General features: G+C 31.6%; 1 protein-coding gene across 1 annotated transcript; it reads left to right on the forward strand.

Annotated features, from left to right (window-relative positions):
- Positions 1-1,428: 1,428 nt before the first annotated feature.
- Positions 1,429-19,616, forward strand: LOC129320019 (UDP-glycosyltransferase 92A1-like). Its single transcript, XM_054965146.1, has 2 exons — positions 1,429-2,201; positions 18,474-19,616. Exons 1-2 carry the CDS (start codon positions 1,628-1,630, stop codon positions 19,394-19,396), a joined length of 1,497 nt encoding a protein of 498 aa, XP_054821121.1. The 5' UTR covers positions 1,429-1,627; the 3' UTR covers positions 19,397-19,616.
- Positions 19,617-21,218: the final 1,602 nt, after the last annotated feature.

A 21,218-nucleotide genomic window follows, 5' to 3' on the forward strand; every position in this document is an offset into this window, starting at 1 on the left:
CTAAAATTTTTTAAACTTATTTGGGTTGGCATATCGAGCTTGGCCTGAATTATCAATTCTAATTCTATATATAAGTAATTTTTTTTAAAAAAATTTGTAATATAAGTTACTTTGCATTGAAAAGATGAAGAGTAAATGTGTAATTTTGCCCTTGAAATATTCTTCATGAAACACTTAATGCCCCTAAAATATTTGTTGTAGTATTTTCACTCTCAAAGTGATTAAATTATAGCATTTCTTGACATTGTCATTAAATCCCTACAAACGTTTGTTATAGCAAAGCATTATGTGACATGTGGCTCACATGATATTATTTAACGGACGTTCGTGGAGATTTAACGTCAAGGTAGATAATGCTCTAATTTATTTATTTAATAGGCAAAAATGCTATGACAAATATTTTAGGATACTGAATGCTTTTTGAAAAATATTTGAGAGACAAAAATATACCTTTACCCAAAGATAAATTATTAATTGATTTCTTTTTAATTTTACCTTTTTATAATTTTCTATAAATATAGTAGGAGATTATATATGATGACGAAAAATATTTCTAAAAAAATCATTTAATGAGAATAAATTAAAAAGCTTCTTTATCTTCTAAACTTAACTCTCTCTCTCTCTCTAGTCAAATAGCTAGAAGTTACTTGTACCCATGTTGGATCCAAGAAAGATTTCAGGCATCCATATTTTTAATCTAGATGGTCCAAATTTTTTTAATTTTAATTTTAATTTTATAAAAATAAAATTTACAAAATTTTTTGATAAATATATTTATCATCAATCTGGATAGTATTGATTGAATTTGGATGGTTTAATTTAATGTTATAATTTTCTTAAATTGATTATCTAAATGTATTCTGAGCGATCTAGATTCAATATTAAATTTTTATTTGCAAGGTCTACATTAAAAGTTTTTATTTTTAATTTTATTTTATATTTGTTAAAATAAAAAAATATTAAAAATTTAATATTAAATCTATTTTGTTTAGAGTATATTTAGATAGTTAGTTTATGAAAATTATACTATTAAATTGAACTACCCAGAATCTCAAATTGAATCAATACTATCTAGATTGATGATGAATGTATTTATAAAAAAAATATAAATTTTATTTTTATAAAATTAAAATTAAAAAAATTTAGGCCACCCATATTTTTAAATTAAAATTAAAATTAAAATTGAAAAAATTTGAACCATCCAAATAAAAAATCAAGACCATACAGATTAAAAATTGAGATGGCACAGATCTTTTTTTGGTGATGAGCACGCACCAAAACCGGATTCTACTCATGCCATGGTCCCCAACAATCGAGATGAGAGATACTCTAAGAAATTTTTTTTTCAAAAACCTACTAAAAGGAGCGTCTAATTGTCAAGGTTTTAGCTTATAATTTATAATATTGCGGGATCAAATTCTCGGACCCAATTCACTTAAAGCTTTTGGTCATTCAAAAGGCAACGAGATAGCATGCACAGGGAACGCACTTTAAATGGCGGGTGGTGTGCGAGGCAATGAATCGTGGTTCGTCTGTTCATGCGCACAGATATTTATTCAAACTTCGTTTTTGTTGAAGCGTCTTCTGTAAACTCTTTCCCATACCCCCACTGAACCGAGTTCCTATAATGGCAGAGCCTAAGCAAACGAAGAAGAAGAAGACGACGACGACGACAGATCACATCGTGATGCTTCCTTTCATGGCGCATGGCCACCTCATTCCCTTCCTCTCACTCGCAAATCTCATCCATGAAAGATCCAACCACACCGTCGTCGTCACAATCGCCTCCACTCCACACAACATCCAGTTCCTTAAATCCACCATTTCCGAAGATGCCGTCGTCAACACCGATGATGAGAGCGATCGGCGATATCGCAAATTACGTTTCGCCGAGCTCGCGTTCAGTTCCGTCGACCAAAGCCTGCCGCCGGATGTGGAGAACACAGAGAAGTTGCCTCCGTCGGAGATCCCCAAACTTACTGTCGCATCTCCGAGCCTTGAAGGTCCTCTTCGACGTCTGATCTCTGAGATCAGAGAAGAAGGAGACGAAGTTTTGTGTATCGTATCGGATGTGTTCTTCGGGTGGGTCACTGAAGTTGCAAAGAGCGTAGGCACGAGAAACGTGACGTTCAGTACGGCTGGTGCGTATGGGATTCTGGCTTATATCTCTGTATGGTGCAATCTTCCTCACAAGAAAACTGGTAACAACTTCATTTATCTTCAGTTTAATTTCAATTATATGATCTTAAATATTGTGGCCTAAGCTGAATCCAAATATTTTTCTGCAAATATGTATTGTAAATTACTTTCTTTATTATAAGATAACTACATCATTATTAAAAAAAACATGAAACCTTATTCTTTTAAAATTTTTTACATTTTTTCAATTATATTCTCCTTATATATCTCATATAAGTTTATTTTAATAACAATTGAATTTTAGTGTATCAATTTTTTAATAAAGAATAATAAATGAAATAAGAGTATAGTTATAAAAATAATTATAAAAATTACATAATACCGGATCAAATACGACTTTCAAAGGATGTTTTATATTGTGGTTTGAAGGAAGTATATATATGTCTGTATGTATGTATTTTATTTTTTTAAAAAAGGTAGAAAAGTACCTTTTTTTTGAGAAAAATGAAAAAAAATAAAGAGAATTGTAACTGTATAGTTAAAAATGTGTGTGTGAAAAGGAAAGAAAAGCCTAATTGTTAGTTGTCCTACAGGCAATACCACCTATGACTATAAGATCCTAGGTCAAGCCCTGCATTAACAATGTGGTTGTTGTGTGAGTTGTTTATATTGACTACTTAAAAAAAAAAAGAAAAAAAGAAAAGACAAACAAAAGAAAAGCTAAGGAAAGAACATATCTAAAATATAAACTATTATATACATAATTTATGAAGGGCTTGGAACATATATTACTCTGTCTTTATTATTCGATCCCCTAGTCCCTAGACGTCCTCTTCCCTCAATTTTTCCCTTAGAAGATGTTGGTTTGTTTAAAAACAAAAAAACAAAAGAAAAAGAGATGATAAAGGGACGAATAGTGGATCGCACTTATAAAGTACGTATTGATATTAATGATTTCTTTTTCTTTTTAAATTGTTCAAAAATGTATACCTAACATGTTTATCTTACCATTTACTAGAATGTGAAACCTGATTATATGGAGTACAAGGGAAGACATATTGTTTTTATAATGAATACCGTTCGTGAAATCGGTCCTCAATTAAGCTCAATGGGTTTAAGCTTGCCATACTTAAATACTATAATCCAAATAAGGCCTCACTATGCTCTTGAAAACTCAAAAAGATTAAGCTTACCATGCTTATTAAAGATTGTAATCCAGGCAACGTTTCACTTGCCAAATGCACTGGGCTAGGGCCATGTTAGATATCAATGTTTAAACACTAAAAATTAATCTCTTGATATGTACTGAGCTAGGGCCAAGTTAGGATACCGATATTTAAATACTAAAGATCAAACTCATGGAACTTTAATGCAAGAACTTAACCTGTAATGGATCATGATAAGCTTTCTGATGCATAAGCTTCTCTTAAAAAGAGTCAAGTGTAGAGCACAGTTCATTCTCCATGGACAAAAGTAAAATATTAGTAATACAAGCTTTTTTAGGAGAATATATAGATCGAAGAAAGTTAGAAAGAACTCATGGAGAAAACATTCTTCATTTTATTAAAAAAAAAAAAACTGCTTCATTTCATAAGAGGGAGGATATCTCACAAAATTGTTCCTCCATATGTGCAAGTGAAGGAGGATTTATAGACTTCTCCCCCTCCTTCCATCCAAAGTACAAGTTTCAATACAAACACTACAAGACAAAGTGCTTCTTCCAACACTCTTCACATGCATAAATAAGCCATGACTTCAAGTTACAAGAGAATAAAGCTAAAGTAGATGAGGACGAATTCCAATTAACATGACAGTAAAAGACAAACTCCAAATTTCAGCACACTAAAAAGAAAATTCCATGCAAACTTTGCCATTGCCATGCATTCATAGGACGGGCAGAGTAGCTATTTGAACATCATGTTGATGATGGAATTATCTCATAATTATTGATCCATTATAGGGGCGTTAATTAAAAGAGTTTGTCTATAGGAAGTTTCCTCAGAATTTGTATGACAGAGGTTTTACCTGACCTTTTTGCCATAATTTACAAAGCATCCTTAATGGAGTGAGGGAATGAAGGTCTAATGAGTGATTTTACAGCTAATAAATAATATGATGGTGTAGTATAGACATAATAGCATGAGGATCTTGATCTGCACCAACTATTTTTGAACTTGTACTTTCAACCTGTAGAGGGTTGCGTTAGATAACTTCATGTTGAAGTCTAGAGCAATAGTGAGGATCATACTCTTATTACTAGTAGTCAGTAGTGTCTCGATTACAACATTATTGTAAGTTGTGTAATTGGTAGCTAAAAAGAAATTCTAGAAGTTGCTAGAATTCCCTTTCTTCCATATGAAAAGTCTAGATGAGATGGACAACCTTAATATGTAAATAGGTATATCCTTATTGTTGTCAAAAATTTATTAGAGACTGAGAAATTTCAAGAGTAACATATTATTCCACAAAGGTTTCTTGAACACATTGGTCAAGCTTAAAAGTTTAAATAACTTTTTTAGCCTAGGGTCTTATGGTAGAAATCAAAGATTGAATGCCTCTAGCAAAATAATCAAGTTGATGATAGAGATTGTATGGGCAGAGAAGAGTAAGATTGGTGTCTTGAATTTGAGCATATTCAAGATGTGAAATCTTGACTAAATTTTCAATTTTGTTGCAATGATTTTTTTGACTGAAGAAAGAATTTGGTCAAGAGAAAGGGAGGAAGAAAGTCTAACTGGGTTAGAAGCAATAGGTAAGGTGGTAAATGTTTCACTTATAAGTATAGGATTTCCTCCTTACTTGCAAGCATTACTAATTTTTTCCTTTTGTCATTGCAAACGTTTGGCTCTGATACCATTCATGATATTGGTCCTTAATTTAGCTGAATAGCTTTAAGCTTTTGATATTTAAATAGTATAATCCAAATAAGGCCTTACTATGCTCCTATAAACTCAAAAAGATTAAGCTCACCATGCCTAAAGATTATAATCCAGGTAAGGCCTCACTTGCTAAATGCACTGAGCGAGGGTCACGTTAGGATATAAATATTCAAACACACCAAAGATTAATTCCTTGATATGAATTAAGCTAGGGCCAAGTAAGGATAACAATATTTAAATACAAAAGATTAAACTCATTGAACATAATGCAAGAACTTGATCCATTATGGATTATGATTAGATTCTTTATGATGCACAAGTTTCTCTTAAAAGAGTCAAGTACAGAGTATAATTGAATCTCTGTTAATAAAAGTAAAATATTAGCAATACAAGCTTTTAAGAGAATAGAAGAAAGTTAGAAAGAACCCATGGAGAAAACACATTTCATTTCATAAGAAAAAGGATATCTTGCAAGTTTGTTTCTCCATATGTATAAGTGAAGGAGGATTTATAGACCTCTTCCCTTCCTTCTATAAAAAGTACAAGTTTCGATATAAACAATACAACACAGTGCTTCTTCTAACACTCTCCACATGAACACATAAGTCAAGACTTCAAGTTACAAGAGAATTAAGCTAAAATATGTGAGGATAAATTTCAATTCACAAGACACTAAAACACAAAATCTCAATTTCAACAGACTTAAAAGCAAACTCCTTGCAAACTTCACCTTTTCCATGCATTCGTATGTACTACACATATGTTGGCTTTTACTTGGCAGCCACTATTTGTAAATGGGCTCATAGGAAGGTGATAGATTAGAGACCCTTTTCTTTTCCTTTTTTGATGGCTTTCCAGAATTTGCACTCAACTTCTATTGACTTGTACACATCTAGTATTTCTTCAAGCTTTTTAGTACAATTGTATGAATAATCCTTTGAATATTATGTCTTTGATTCATATAGGTCTTGGGAGTCTAGTGGGATGGGTCCCGTGGCATTATTATTTGAGTAACATTGAACTTGTAAACTTTATGGCTAGTCTTGGGTGGAGCTTAAGGTAAGATCTGTCATCCAATCATCAGGAATATCAATTTTAGGTATCTAAGGCTCTCCTAATACAAAAAACTAGTTAGGAATAGGACTGAAGGAGGTGTACTTTAATTTTGGATCATCTCCTGGATTATTGAGTTCATGTAAAAAAATCCTTAAACCCTCCATAGGCCAATTAGTAGAGATGCCCTAGCAGTGAGCTTGATTTTCTATGTAGACTTGACCATTCCTATCAAGATGGTAAAGTCGGTGAACCGCAAAAAAGAAAAAACTTTTTGTTTTTCAGTGGAACGAACTTTCCATAGATTATGACTTTCAATTACTTGGTAGAGTTCTTTTCTTCACTAGGGTATGGGTGAAAAACATTCAAGAAAGGTCCAAAAAGAGGAGCCCTCATTTCTTAAGCCAAACAAGTAGTGATAAATTTTGAAGAGGTTGAAGAGCAAGAGCAAAGGCATAAAGAGAAGAGAGTGCCTAAATATACCATATTAGTTCATTTAAAATAGGACCTTAGATAAATTTTTTAAAAGATAAGGCTTATTTGTATGTGGCATGATAGTGCTTTTCTGAATCATTAAATTCTCCACTAGCATGCCCATAGTACTATCTTTCCATTTCTTCTTTAATAAGTACAACTCCTAAGAACCCTTGCATAAATTTGTAGATTCTTTGTTCCTTGTCTAGAAACTACAGTGGTGGTGAATGTTGGGTAATTTTCTTCAAGCAATGAACTTGCGTTTGATCTTTACTTCAAGGCGATGGATTATTTTTTAGAAATTTTGACAATTGGCTAGTGTAATTAGCCACGTCTTTAATGAAATCTTGGATATAATTAATTAACCCAATAATTATTAAATATGCCTTGTTGTCAAATTCTTATCAAGAAAATTTAGCAATTCAGATGATATATATAGGTTAGGTTGGTATTGGCCTTCCTAAAAAACTATACGTAAAAATTCAATATTGTTATTGTCATTTAGTAAGTGATTTTGGGTGTGGTTTTTCAAGAAGTCTAGTATCAACTCAACCCACTTATAGCCTCTAAATTGCTCAATTTTTCTGATGAGAACTTGACAACCAGGCAGGTTCAACAATACTTGGGTATTGTGGGCAATTGTCAAAACTAGCTAATTGTCAAAACTGCTAAAAAAGAATCCACCTCTTTGGAGTAAAGATCAAACACAAGCAGTTCAATGAAGAAAATTACCTAACATCTAACAACACTTGAGATTCTAGACAAGGGACAAATCATAAAATCTTGTAGACTAATTCAAGTGAAGAGTTTTAGGAGTTGTGCATGTTAAAGAATAAGATGGCAAAAGATAATATTGTGGGCATGCCAGCAAAGAATTCAATGAATCAAAGAAGCACTATCATGCCACATACAAAGAAGTCTTAGTTGTTAGAAAAGGTATTGAAAAATTTAGCTTCCACCTTAGTCCTTACCACTTTATGGTAGATATGGATAACTTGTCATTTTCAAAAATACTAGACCTAAAAAAGAAAATTTTTCTAGATAGCCAGCTGCTTCAATAGAAAGTTTGGTTTTTAAGGTATAATTTGATGTTTGCCATATTAAAAGACATCAAAATACCATTATTAATTACCTCTAATGACCACAAAAGCATATCTATCTTATCACCTCTTCCCAACCAACCCAACCACTTTTCCTTTTATCCATTACCCAAATGGCTACCAAAGCCACCCACAAAGTGAACTTCCCTTCAGGATCCAAGCAAAAAACTTTAATTGAAGTTTATCATCTTGCTAAATAAATCCTATTTTATTCGCTACACCTCCTCCTTGAAAAAATAGAGATCCACCTAAACCTTAGATATTTTAATATTCAAAGCCCATATCTGGCTATTCCTTTTATCTAATGTCCTATTCTAGATGAAGCAACATGGTATATTTGGGCACTCTCTGCTTTTTATGCCTATTCATTTGCTCTTCAACCTCTTTGAATTTATCACCACTTGTGCGACTCAAGAAATGAGAGCTCTTCTTTTTAGAACTTTCTTGAATGGTTTTCACCTATACCTTAGTGGAGAAAAGAACTCTACCAATCAATAAAAAATCATGATTTGTAGAAAGTTCTACTAAAAATATAAAGCTTATTACTTCTTCACAATTCACCAGCCTTACAATCTTGATAGGAACGATCAACTCTAGACAACAAATCAAGCTTATTACTGGGGTACCTTTGCTAATTGGCCTAAATATAAGGAAAATTTCATAGGGGTGTTTAAGGAGATTTTTATGTGAACTCAATAATTATCCAGTTTATGATCCAGAATTAAAGTTCACCTCTCTTAGTCTTATTCCAACAAGTTTTTAGTACTAAGAGAGCCTTAGATGCCTAAAATTAATATTCTTGATGATTGGATGATGGAGCCTACCTTAAGCTCCACCCAAGACCAACCATCAAGTTCAAAAGTTTAATGTTACTTAGATGATGCCATGGGAATCATCCCACTAGACTCCCAAGATCTATATGAATTAGAGATACAATATTTAGAGGATTATCCATGCAAACATACTAAAAAAAACATTGAAGAAATACTAGAAGAGTATGACTCAATAAAACTTGAGTACAATTTTTGGAAAGCCATCAAAAAGGAAGAAAAAAGGGTCTTTAATCTTTAATCTTCCTATGACCCATCTAGAAAAGGTAGTTTCCAAGTAGAAGTCAACAAATATGAAGTATATATGGATGTATGGCAAGGATGAAGTTTACACGGAATTTGCTTTTAAGTTTGTTAAAATTTAAAGTTAGTCTCTTAGTATCTTGCGAATTGGAATTCATCTTGATGTATGTTGAAAAAAGGAGGCTTATACAGAGAACTATCTTCAAGACCTCTCTCTTCTCTCGTTCTCTCTAGCCAAAAACTTGCCCTTGAAAGAGACATTATAAAGCTTCATATAGACATTTGGAAATGCATCTAAAGGTCAGATCTCTTTAATCTAACAATTTAAATTTCATGTTAACAATCTTCATCCAATAGTCTACATGTTGCCATTTGTCAATGGTCAGCACTTGGTCAATAGTCAATAGTCAATAGTCAACGGTCAAATTTTTTATTTTTATTTATTTTTTCAATGATAAATCTTCTTCAAGGTTAATGCCAAAGCAATTATCTTCATTTTCTTGTGCGAAGTCTTCTTCTAGGGTTTCTGTAGAAAAGGCAAAGGTAGCAATCTACTATCCTTCTTTCTCTAATAAGAATAGTGTACTTTTTAATTGGTTAATGAAGGTCTATCTATCTGAGGTTAAGGCTAAGCATGCATGAATCTAGATTTTTTGGTTAAGAAACTTGTTGGTCTGTAAGGTGTGAGCTATTAGGGGTTCTTTCTGAATCATGATAGGATCATAGAGAAATTGACTCTATAGTCTTAAAAGTCTACATACTACCTTATGTATAGAACCTTATAGAGAATAGCATATATGATATGTGGATTATTATATCTACAGTGTCAAGCGAAAATCCAAGATAATGATAGTTTTGATAAAAAAATGTAAAAGAGCTAGAAAGGGATTATCTACGAGGTTAATTTTTGATTTAAGATATGAAAATCCTCATTTAATGGTTGGGGGTAGAATTTTCTTAGTAAATTCAAAGTAATCCCACCACTTTTTAAACTATTGGGGAAACTTATAGGGGTTATAGTCCTTTTTAAAATAAAGGAACCATATATGATACTAATATTTGTTTTGGTACAAAAACATGTTATGCCAAGCATTAACATAATCCTAATAATTATATCCCATTGAATCAAATTTGATTGAGAATTTCTTTAGTTTACTAAGGTTTTGACCTCGGTTAACAAGAGTAAGCACTTTTAATATTTGCAAAGTAGAGTGGTTCCATATGGTATGATCGACCATTCCATTTTTCTTGTTTGGGTTATGCCTTAAGGTTATGGATTCAGTATCCACCAAGATAAGTTCATAAAATTGTTGGGTTTTGTTCAAGGTTGTGGGCTTAAAGTGAAACCCTAGAGGAAAGATTTAAGAGGCTACATGGTTTTAAATTTTTGGAAAAAATTTTGGTTCAATATGGACAATTTCTATGGCCTTATCAAGCTGTCAGTGTAGTTAGTTTTATGTTTATGTACAAGTTTAGGCAACTCAACTACCTGTTTGTTTTTCGGGCTAGCCACAGTCACTTTTTATTTTTTAGGCTCTCAATATGTTGAGAAAGGGATATCATATTATTTTTTGAGTCTTCTTCCTCAGTAATGTCTTGCCCATGATTTTTTAGGTAAATGGGTTAATCCTTGGTTGGTTAAGGCTTGAATGGTTTGAATTGAAAAGGCATAAAAATTTAAGGTTTCTGTTTGGGCAATTGATTTAGGATTGATGAGGATGATGCCTCTTGCTTTAAGGTTTTTAGGGTGGATGACCTTGTATTTTTTGTTTGAGTCAATGACTCGTTTAATTTTTGGGTCAATAACCCAATTGATAGGAGTGCTGCTAAATTAATTTTTTCCATCTTCTCCTTCCCTTTCTTTAAAGGCATGACTTACCTTCCTTGCAAGAATTCTCTAGTGAGATAATATGAAAAAGAGTTTGTAGAGTCTTGAATACATTCAATATCAAAAAAAGCTTAATAGAGCTTGCCATCTGGAAAAAAATGTGTTTTAATGCAATGGTCTAAATATCACTTTGTAAAATATCTTTAACTAATTTACAATCAAAACTTTTAAAAAACTTTTAGTTCAATAAATCACTGTGAAATTTTGTGATGCATAGAACAATGGGTAAACATTTTATTATTATCATTGAATAATTTTGCTGGGTTGGATTCCAATGCTTTGATGTGAAGGCAATAATTCTTTCTTTCCCATCAAGTCCCTATTTGAGAATTCCTTCATATCTGATGTCAAAGGCATCGATTTCTACTATTTTTAATGCATGTGAGTTTGGTAGAGCTAGGCATGGGAGCTCTTTAACTTGTGATTTGATTCATCTGCCAATTTGAGTGTCAGTGTTTGTCCTTAAAGGTGAATTTTTCTTAAGTCTATCATGGAGAGGTTTAATGAGATTATGTAACTATTGGACAAATTCTCCTCCATAATTTAAACATCCTAGAAATCTATGGAGTTGAGTTTTATCAATGATTTGATTTGGGAATTTATCGATAAATTAGATGGCTTGGTCAATAAGAGTAATCATCCCCTGATGGATGTGATGTCCTAAGAACCTCATTTTGATTTGAAAAGGGCTAATTTTTGTCTTGGAAATAGCAAAGTCATTTCTTTTAACAATATTGACAAATATGTGAACATGCTTAAAATGCTGATCAACAGGTTGGGAGTAGACCAAAACATCATCAATGTAAACAATGATGTATTTTGTGTATGGGTTAAAGATCTCATTCATAATTATCTAAAATTTAGAAGGGGCATTTTTCAGTCTAAAAGGCATGACATTCCATTCATATTGGCCAAAAGAAACTGTGAATGTAGTTTTATATCTATCCTTTTCATCAATTAGGATATGCCAAAATCTAGATTTCATATCAAATTTAGAGAAGATTTTTGCTGAATGTAGGCAATTAAGAAGGTCTTCTTTATTAAGAATAGGGTATTTAATCCACTTAAGTACTTGGTTCAAGGGCTTGAAGTTAATCACTGGCCTTGAAGCTCCTCTATTAATTTTTGTATTTTTATTGCATAAAAGGAAACACAAGATCAAGGACTGCCACACTTTTTGATTAATTTTTGGTAAGGAGTTCTTGAATTTCCTTTTGGCAAAATTCAAGAAGTTCTTGGTTCATTTGGATTGGTCTAGCATTTGTTAGGATTTGGTTTCATGGAAATCCTTTTCATAACTTAGACTGACTAAATGTTTCTTTCTCTTCCAAAAAGCATTAGGGAGATCAAAACATATATTTTGTTGAATGTGGGTTAGAAAATCTTAGACCCTCTATCTAACTTTTGGTTTGGCTAATTGGGTTTCTATGTTTTTGAAGGAAATTTCATCTTTTAATAAATTAATTTGTTTATCTTTAATAAGAATGGGATTGACTTCTTTACTTACTAGTTTGGAAATAAATTCAAAGAGAACTAGCTTTCCTAAATGCTAAATGGTTATTCCATTAGTGTCAATAGAAAAAGCTCCCTAATAAAAGGAGTCCCTCAAATGATTTTATTTTTTATGTTTTTTACCAAAAGAAATGGAGTTTGGATTTGAAATCCTTGGTTTTCTATAATGACATTTGCAATTTTTTATTTGACAATAAGCCTAGACCCACTAGCCATGTCTAATCTTTCTGTGGTTTTTTTTTTTCAAAATATTTGGTTGGGACAAGACCTTTTTAGATGCAATTTGAATATGCTCTTGTGTCAAATAAACTTATTTGATCAAGAATGAATTCTTGATTAATGATGATTTTAACCTTAATGTAAAATTTTTGGAGTTTTAATACTAAGATTAAATTAAGAAATGGTTTAAAAAGTTCTTCATTTTCATTATTATGTTCATGTTGTTCTTTATCATTTTCAGGTTGATTTTCAAAATTCAATTCTTGGAAACTAGATAGTTTTATTTCCTTTAAGGCTAAACTTTGTCTTTGTTGTTGTATTTTAAGATCTTTAATTTCTATTTATAAATTATTTATTTCACATTAAAGATCCTAAATTGTGGCTGGTTTAGGGATTTTTTAAAATCTTTTTAACGTTTTAGTCAAACTATATTTATTGGCTATAATTGGAAGAGTCTCATAGTTTGAGGAAGGGGAAGGATTTTCTCCTATCATTTCATTAAATTTATTAAGGTAATGTCTTTTTTCTTTGAGATTTGTAAGGGTGTTAATGACTTCGAATAGGAAATCCTATTGTTTTGTAATGACATTAATTTCTTCTTCTTCAGAGGAAAAATGTCATCATTTTGGATTTAATTAAGATCTTTAGAAGTTTTCTCACTGCTTTTTCATCAGAAGTTTCTATCATAAGATTATTGAGTTAGTCAAATATCTTTTCCTCAATTTCCAAGGCTCTAATTTTCTTCCTAAGCCTACAATATTTAGATATATGACCTGGTTTGCCACATTTGTAACATGTAATCTATTTCTTGGGAATGTCAACAGGAGGTTTGAATCTAAATTCTAATCTAAGGTTTTGAGCTATGGTGTATTTGATTTATACTTTTGGTATGGGGGTTTTCTTGGAGATTTATGGTAACTCTTTTGAGGAGGTTTGGATTTGGATTTATGTTTCTTATAGGATAAAAACAAAACTACTCATAGGAAGAACCTAGATCTCTCCTATTTTAGGCTTGTTCATTTGCTAATTGGTGGTTAATCCGGTCATCTTGATAAATTTTTAGGGCAACTTTCTGAACATATGCTATGAGTTGTCCATATAGCTTAAGTGTTCATAAGGAATGGTTTTGTTGGTTTGGTTTCTAATCTTCTCTCTAACCTTATCTCATGAGGATTTTGCAAGACCACCTAAGAATTTTTCTTTCCAAAATGGTTATTGGCTATCTTTGTGGGTATGAACCGTTATAAAAAATATGTCTCTATACCATCTAAAATTGACAAGTTTCCTGCATTTAAGGTTTTAAATAAGTTTGGTTGATTTATCTTTTCATAAAGAGGGGTCACTAATGAAATGTTAAAATATGGTAAATATCAAGGTGTTTATTGCATCAGGGATAGGTTCTCCATTATAGGTTATAGGGGTCCCATCAGATTCTAATTTGATAGCTCTAAAGATTTGGCCCTTTTCTTCCTGAGATACATAATTGTCCTACCATCCTTTCAACTATCCAGAAAATCCTGTAATAAGGAGGTTGACTGTAGCTTCTTTTGTGTTGTTATAGGTTGTTTGATAAGTAGTATTTACCATGGTCATATATTGAAGAGTGTTGAGGATATTATATTCAATCTGGCAGTCTATATTCCATTCATAAATATTATTTGCAATAAAATGTTTAAAAGTTTGATCTTGATATTCTTTTAATAAGAGATCAGGATCTATAGCTTTTAGATGATAATATTTTGAGGGTGCTTTCTAATTTAAGGAGGTTTGGTTTATCTCAGGATTCCTATTTGATTATGATGAAGAGGCTTCTTCTTAATTTGATAGAACATTAATAGTTAAATTTCTTAGTGTTGGTGATTTGGAGGTTTAGGTAGGACTATCCAAAATAACTAATGCTTTAAGTTGTTCTTTTTTGTAGAAGATTGTTGGAGGGTGAAGCCTCAAATTCTTTTTTAATTTTAGGTGCACATGAAAATGTTTGAATAGTGGGGCCTCTATTGTAAGTTTTGGTGAAGAAAGGATGAAGATTTAATAGGGTTATGGGTAAGGTATTCTCCTAAAATTTAGAGGTACCTATTAGTATAATTATTTTATTCCATAAGATTTTGAATATCCTTGGAACTAATTTGCTCATCAGTATATTTCCATTTGAAAGAAGAGCATTATGAAGGTTTGGAAGTTGGAAAGTTCTTTGAGGATGGAGCTTTGAATCTATTATATCTCCTTTAGGAGCATGCCATGATTTGGTTATATTAATTGATTTAGCAAATGGATATTCAATTTATTGTCTAAAACATAAGCATCAAACCATTCAAAAAAATAAAATATTCACTTGCAACATTTCAAGGAAGTTATAAAATTTTTCTTGAATTTGCTTTCTTTTTTCTCCTTTTAAATGTTCAAAGAACTAAATCCTAGTAGGCTCATTTTCATCAAAGTAAAATTCCTTTTGTAAATATTTTTATCAATTTGAAAATTAGATGAAATGACATTAATTTCATAAGGTTCATTTGAAAATGTTGGAGATAATGTAGATCGTTGATCTTTCTTATCTCTTTGGTAGGTTTGTCTAGGGATGTTGGAAGAAGTATCCAAACCTTGTAGGTGTACGGTTGAGTGTACGGACTAGGGTGCTGAAGTGGTTGAGTGCCTAGGTAATTCTGAAGAAATAGTTCTAAAGTCACTAATTGTTCCTGCTCTAGAAGATGTTTCTCTAAAAGAATTTCTTTTTATCAAACATTATTCTTATGGCTTCTGTAAGTATTTGCCTAATATTCCTAGTATCAAGAGTTGGTTGGGCTTAAGCAGGGGTTGCATTTTCCATAACCCATTTGTTTGGCAAGTTAACATCATGCTACTAAATGACTTTAGGAAGGATAACATTTTCTTTGGCTCTATCAGTTAAGAATACAGTGGTATAACCATCTTCTTTTAGTATTAAGACTCTAAAACTTGAAGAGTTCATGACTCTATATTGGATTCTATAGAGCAACGCTACAAGGATAAATCATGGTTTCATACAAAAGTCATGTAATTTTAAGTTTAATTTTAAAACATCCATGAAGTTTTCATCCATAAGGCTGACGGTTCTATTTGGGTAATTGTTGAAATAGATTAGACTTGGGTAATTGTTGAAATAGATTAGACTTGCATGCAAGCCATCTTCTACAATACCTAACAATGAATCATAAAATAACCCATGTCTAGAATCCCTAAGACAAAGGAGAAAAGAGACGTCTAATCCTTCCCTAGCTAGAAGATTGATGGCAACTTGGACACATCTAACATGCAAAAACTTATAATTTTTATAGTGGTATTTATTGGATTCATTTGATAGAAGAAAAAATTCTTCTTTTGAAGGGTTGACAGAAGTTACACCTTTAACAAATTTGATAATATAATTAGATTTGACAAAGAATTTTCCTTTAGGTTTATAGTAGGCATTTTTATGAACTTTTGTAATTTCAAGTAGTAAATGTCTTGGTTAATTTCTTGGAAGTAGATTTCTTTACAAAAAATGTTGTTTGAAGAGGATGGTCCTCTTTCATGGAGGGAGGAAGAGCCAGAGATAGAAGATTGGTAGGAAAAGGAAAAATTTCTAAACATTTTTTTTTTGTAAATCTCCTCTTTTCAGGTATCATTGCGTTCAAGTTCTATAGAAATGTAAAGGAAGAATGTGAGCCAATATTTATTATATTAGATCTTATATCAACGTCTTATTATTATTTTTAGCTTGGTCCAATAGCATGTATCACTTTAAGTGATTTTATGATAAATATAGACAAAATTTTCATGATTATTGTGAGGTTATGGTAGTTAAACTCCAATGAACAGGGTGTAAGTCCATATTTTGGTAGAAACTCACATGAAAAATCTCAGTTGTCAATAGATTTGGAAGTAATTAATTGTGTTGAGTTGGCCTTTAAAGTAATTCTCCCAAAAATATATGTCACGTGGCTAACCAATATGCTCAATGTTAGGATCTGGTAGTCTTGGGCAAAATTGTTTCATTTTTAAAAATGTTGGAATGACATTGTGCCAAATAATATTTTAGGATATTAGTTGCACTTATGTGAAAATTGCAAGGTAAATTTGTACATTAACTCTAGAATATTTATTGAATTTTTTTATATGATATTTATTTAATATTGGTTCATGTTTTCTAAACTTGATTCTTCAACCTCTCAAAAGATGTATTTAGTAAAAATTAGTTTTAAATCTTGAATACGTATTAAATTTGAAATAGGACTAAGTGAGGTGCATAGTAATTTGGGATCATCTCTTCCATACTTATTAAATTACATAAAAAAAAACCCTCAATTCTCCCATGACATTTTCCTCATCATAAGTAGGCTAATCAACAGAGGAATGCTAGAAATAGGCTTGCTTGCCCGTATATAGTTGACATTTCTTATCAAGCTCTTAGGGTTGACGGATTGTAAAGAAGCAATAAACCTTTTCTTCTCTTAATTGAACTTTTCAAAATTATGATAGTCAATCACTTTGTAAAATCATTACCTCCATCGGGGTATTGGTGAAAACCATTCAAGAAAAGTCTAAAGAGAGGAATTTTCATTTCCAAAATTACGCAAGTGGTGGTAAAGTTTAAGAGGTGTCAAGACGAAATCATAGGTATTAAGAGTAGAGAGTGTCCCAATATACCATGTTACTTCATTAGGTATAAGACCTCAAATAAAAGGAATGACTAGAAATTGGGTTTGGATGTTAAAATATTCAAGTTCTAGGTGGATCTTTGTTATTCTTAAGGAGAATGTGTTGCTAGAAAAACAGACTTTACTTAGCTGGTTGATGACTTAAGAGAAGGTTTAGTTGTGATCGAGGAAGGAAGTTGGCTTTGTGAGAAGCTGTATAGGCCATTTGGGTTATGGATAGAAGAAAAAATAGTTGAGTTGGTTTGGAAGATGTGATAAAATGAATCTTCTTTGATGATATTCTTAAGAGGTAATCAACAATGGTATTGTAATATCCTTTAATATGACAGACTTCAAATTTATACCTTGAAAACTAATCTATCAATCGCAGCAGTTGGCTATGTGGAAGCATTTTCTTTTTAAGATACAATATCTTTAGGAAAAGATATGTTGTTCATTTCTATAACAAAATGGTAAGGGTTGAGGTGAAAATTAAATTTTTCAAAACCTCTTTTAACAACTAATTCTTTATACGTGGTATTATAATGGTTTTTTGATTCTTTGAATTCGTTACTGCCATGTCCCCAATATTATCTTTTCCAATCTACTTCTTCAATTTGCATAGCTCCCCAAAACTCTTCACATGCTTCAATCTACAAGATTCTGTGTCCCTTGTCTTGAATTTTGAGTGGTGATGGGTGTTGGGTAATTTTCTTCAAATATTGAACTGCTTTAGTTTGGTATGTATTCCAAGGTGGTACGGATTCTCTTTGAGCAATTTTGACAATTAACTAATATTGAATTTTGTCTCGGGTATAGTTGACTTTTTTTAGGAGATTTTTATCAAGAAAATTGAGTAGTTCAATTGGTATTTATATGTGTGGGATGGGTTGATATTGGCCATTTTGAAAAACCATACCTTTGGACAGCTCCATATTTGGCTGAAAGCATGACACTGTATTTTTGGATAATTTTCAAATATATAATTGAACTGCTTTAGTTTGGTATGTATTCCAGGGTGGTATGGATTCAAATATATAATTTTACTAAGTTCTTGGCCCTAATTTTTTTTTTGACTTATTTAGTTTAGTCTGAATTATCAGCTCTATATATGAATTCATTCAAAATATAAAAATAATAATAATTTTCTTTTCTTTTCTTTTTTGGGTCAACCAATAATACTTTTTTCAATGTAATGTTTTATTCAATATTCTAATCCAAAATCTATCTTGTTTTTAAATGGAGAAGGGCAAGCAAAGCTTGGTTACATGATGATCAATCCAAAATCTATCTTAAAAAAAATGAGTTTCTTCCCTTGAAACCAACTATAGTTGGCACTTGGCAAAGTACCTTCTTTCCGTTAAAAAATAACTCCTTTTAATTATTTCATCATGCACGAACCTGTGAATTTACTCATGATTTTAAAAATCTCTAGATCATTAATTTGTATTTCTAACAAGTTAATTTTCTCCATAAAACAGACTCTGAAGATTTCTGGGTTCCAGGGTTCCCAGAGAACTACAGATTCCATTGCTCTCAACTTCATAAATTCATAAGAGAAGCTAATGAAAGCGACGCATGGTCTTCATTCTTCCGTTCTCAGATTTCACTCTCTGTAAATTCTGATGGTTGGATCTGCAACACCATTGAAGAAATAGAGCCTTTAGGGCTTCAACTTCTGAGAAACTACATTCATCGTCATCCTGTTTGGCCCATAGGTCCTATCTTCCCTCTTAATAATGATTATTCCAATGCAAAGAAATCAAGCATAACCCTAGAAAGATGCATTGAGTGGCTAGACTCAAAAGATCTAAATTCCGTTCTGTACATTTCCTTTGGATCTCAGAACTCAATCAGTGAATCCCAGATGATGGCACTAGCAATGGGGATAGAAGAAAGTGAAAAAAATTTCATATGGGTCATACGACCACCTCTAGGGTTCGCCACTGTTGATGATGACGAACAACAAGCTTTCAGATTATCAGAATCATGGTTTTTGCCACAAGGGTTTGAAGAGCGAACTAGAAAAAAGGGTTTGCTAATACGAAATTGGGCTCCACAATTGGAGATTCTATCACACAGATCAATATGTGCATTTCTGAGCCATTGTGGATGGAACTCTGTGCTTGAAAGCTTGAGCCATGGAGTGCCAATTATTGGGTGGCCAATTGCAGCGGAGCAGAGTTATAACTCGAAGATGTTAATGGAGGAGATGGGTGTGAGTGTAGAGATTACGAGAACTGTGGAAACTACGGTTTCAGGGAAGGAGGTGAAGAAGGTGATAGAGATGGTTACGGAGCAAGAAGAAGGGAAAGGGAAGGAGATGAAGAAGAGAGCTATGGAAATTGCAGAAGTAATGAGGAAAGCTAAGGAAGAAAATGGTGAAAAAAAGGATCCTCAGTGAGAGCTATGGATGACTTTGTCAAAACCGTTTTATCATGGAAGTCAAATGCGCTGTAAACTTAAGAATGTTTGGGAGTTTAGAATGGCATATGCATGTACAGTAAAATAAAATGGACAGTGTGAGACAGAATGGAATGGAATGAAAGATCCTAGGGTATGAGAGTTTTATTAAGAAGATGAAGCAAGATAAAGCTTGAATAAACTAGAATAATTATCTTAAAGCATGTTGTCATCTATGGAAGTTCCGGATCTGGTAAGATGTTGAGAGAACATGCAATCCATTAAGCAAAATGAATGCAAGAATAAAATCTTGCAGCACGAAAGCTACTTAAAGATCGAGTTGCTTGTCATAAAATCACGATGACCAAAATGTATTTTTAGCTTTAACTAGAATAACTGGTCAAAACACATATACTTGTGAGTTGGAGTTTTTTCCAGTGTATCCAGATGGAATATTTAAGCCTACTATATGGTCCATTCAATTATGCTTAGTTTATTTTAAACTAGTGCATAATATAACATGAAAATTATGTAATATTCACAATATTATTTTGGTTAGGAATTTGAAATTGATTGATGCTAATAATTCACAAATATTCCAACAGAAAGATGATTTTATCTTATTGCGGTTTGAAAGTTATTATGAAATTAATGGAAAAAATAAGTTATATATAATTGCACATATTTTTTATATTTTAGAATTCTTAGCTAATTCATAAGGAAGATTATGAGCAAGAAGGAGGGAAAGGGAAGGAGATGAAGAAGGCCATGTAGATGTAATGAGGAAAGCTGAAGAAGAAAAGTGACAGACTGTGTATCAAACAAAATTTCCTCCAACAAAAAGATACATGTAGGCAATTAAAAAAGATCTATCGTAGTAGGAGGCATGGATGACATTTTCAAAAACCATTTTATCATGGGAGTTACTTAGGTAGCTTTTCTACCAGCTCCTTTGCTATCATCATGGAAAGCAAACGTGTTGCAAATTTTTAGACTATGAAATAATAACTATCAAATATCAATATATTTTAATATTATACACACCCACATCCATCTATTTACAAAGAAAAATAATTTATATATTTATAAATTTGGAGGTAGTTTATAATAAAACAAAATCCAATTTCATTGTAATAATATAAAATTTATTTAAAATGATATTATTTAAAAGTAGTAATTAATAATGTATTGATTCTTAATTTCCTACTTCAATTTATACTCAATAAATTACTATAAATATAAATTACAAGTTTTAGAATATAGTTTTGCATTTTGGATTTAAAATAAAATCTCGCAAAATAATATACTACTATACATAAAAAGAAGCCTTACAATTTTATTTTTTTAAAAAGGCTGTAATGAATTCTTAAAACTTATATATTTTTTAATTTTAATCCTATCGTAAGCATTTTGTAAGTATTTATTCAATTTTAGCAAAAAACCCACACTCTTGATTCCTTAAATTTATATTAGGTTTTCTAGTCCCTTAATTTTAATAGTTTTCTTTTAATTTTTATTTGACAAATGAAACAAAAAATTCCCCTATGATTAACACTATTAATGATATTAACAAAAATTCTAATAAAAAATCTATCAAAACAATTATATTAACAAAAATTCTAATAAAGCATTGATAAATATGACAATCATGTTTTAACTTTTAAGAATTATTAACAATATGAAAGGTTACTTTTTTCCTTCAACTATTCGCTTATGAGAGTTTGGTATTATAAACTTATATGTGGTGTAATTTTTCCCTTCAACATTTGAAAATGACGTAGTGGGTACTCTGTTATTAAAAAATTAATTTTAACTATTAGTTG

The sequence above is a fragment of the Prosopis cineraria genome, unplaced genomic scaffold (assembly GCF_029017545.1).
Source record: "Prosopis cineraria cultivar Desert tree isolate PC_DT_omini unplaced genomic scaffold, ASM2901754v1 PC9, whole genome shotgun sequence".
In the NCBI taxonomy this organism is placed as follows: Eukaryota; Viridiplantae; Streptophyta; class Magnoliopsida; order Fabales; family Fabaceae; genus Prosopis; species Prosopis cineraria.

What these genes read in the sequence shown, in the direction of transcription:
- LOC129320019 (XM_054965146.1), top strand. Translation starts at nt 1,628, where the DNA reads ATGGCAGAGCCTAAGCAAACGAAGAAGAAGAAGACGACGACGACGACA. An exon ending in TCTTCCTCACAAGAAAACTG is followed by an intron (nt 2,202 to 18,473) that starts GTAACAACTTCA and finishes TCCATAAAACAG; the next exon opens with ACTCTGAAGATTTCTGGGTT.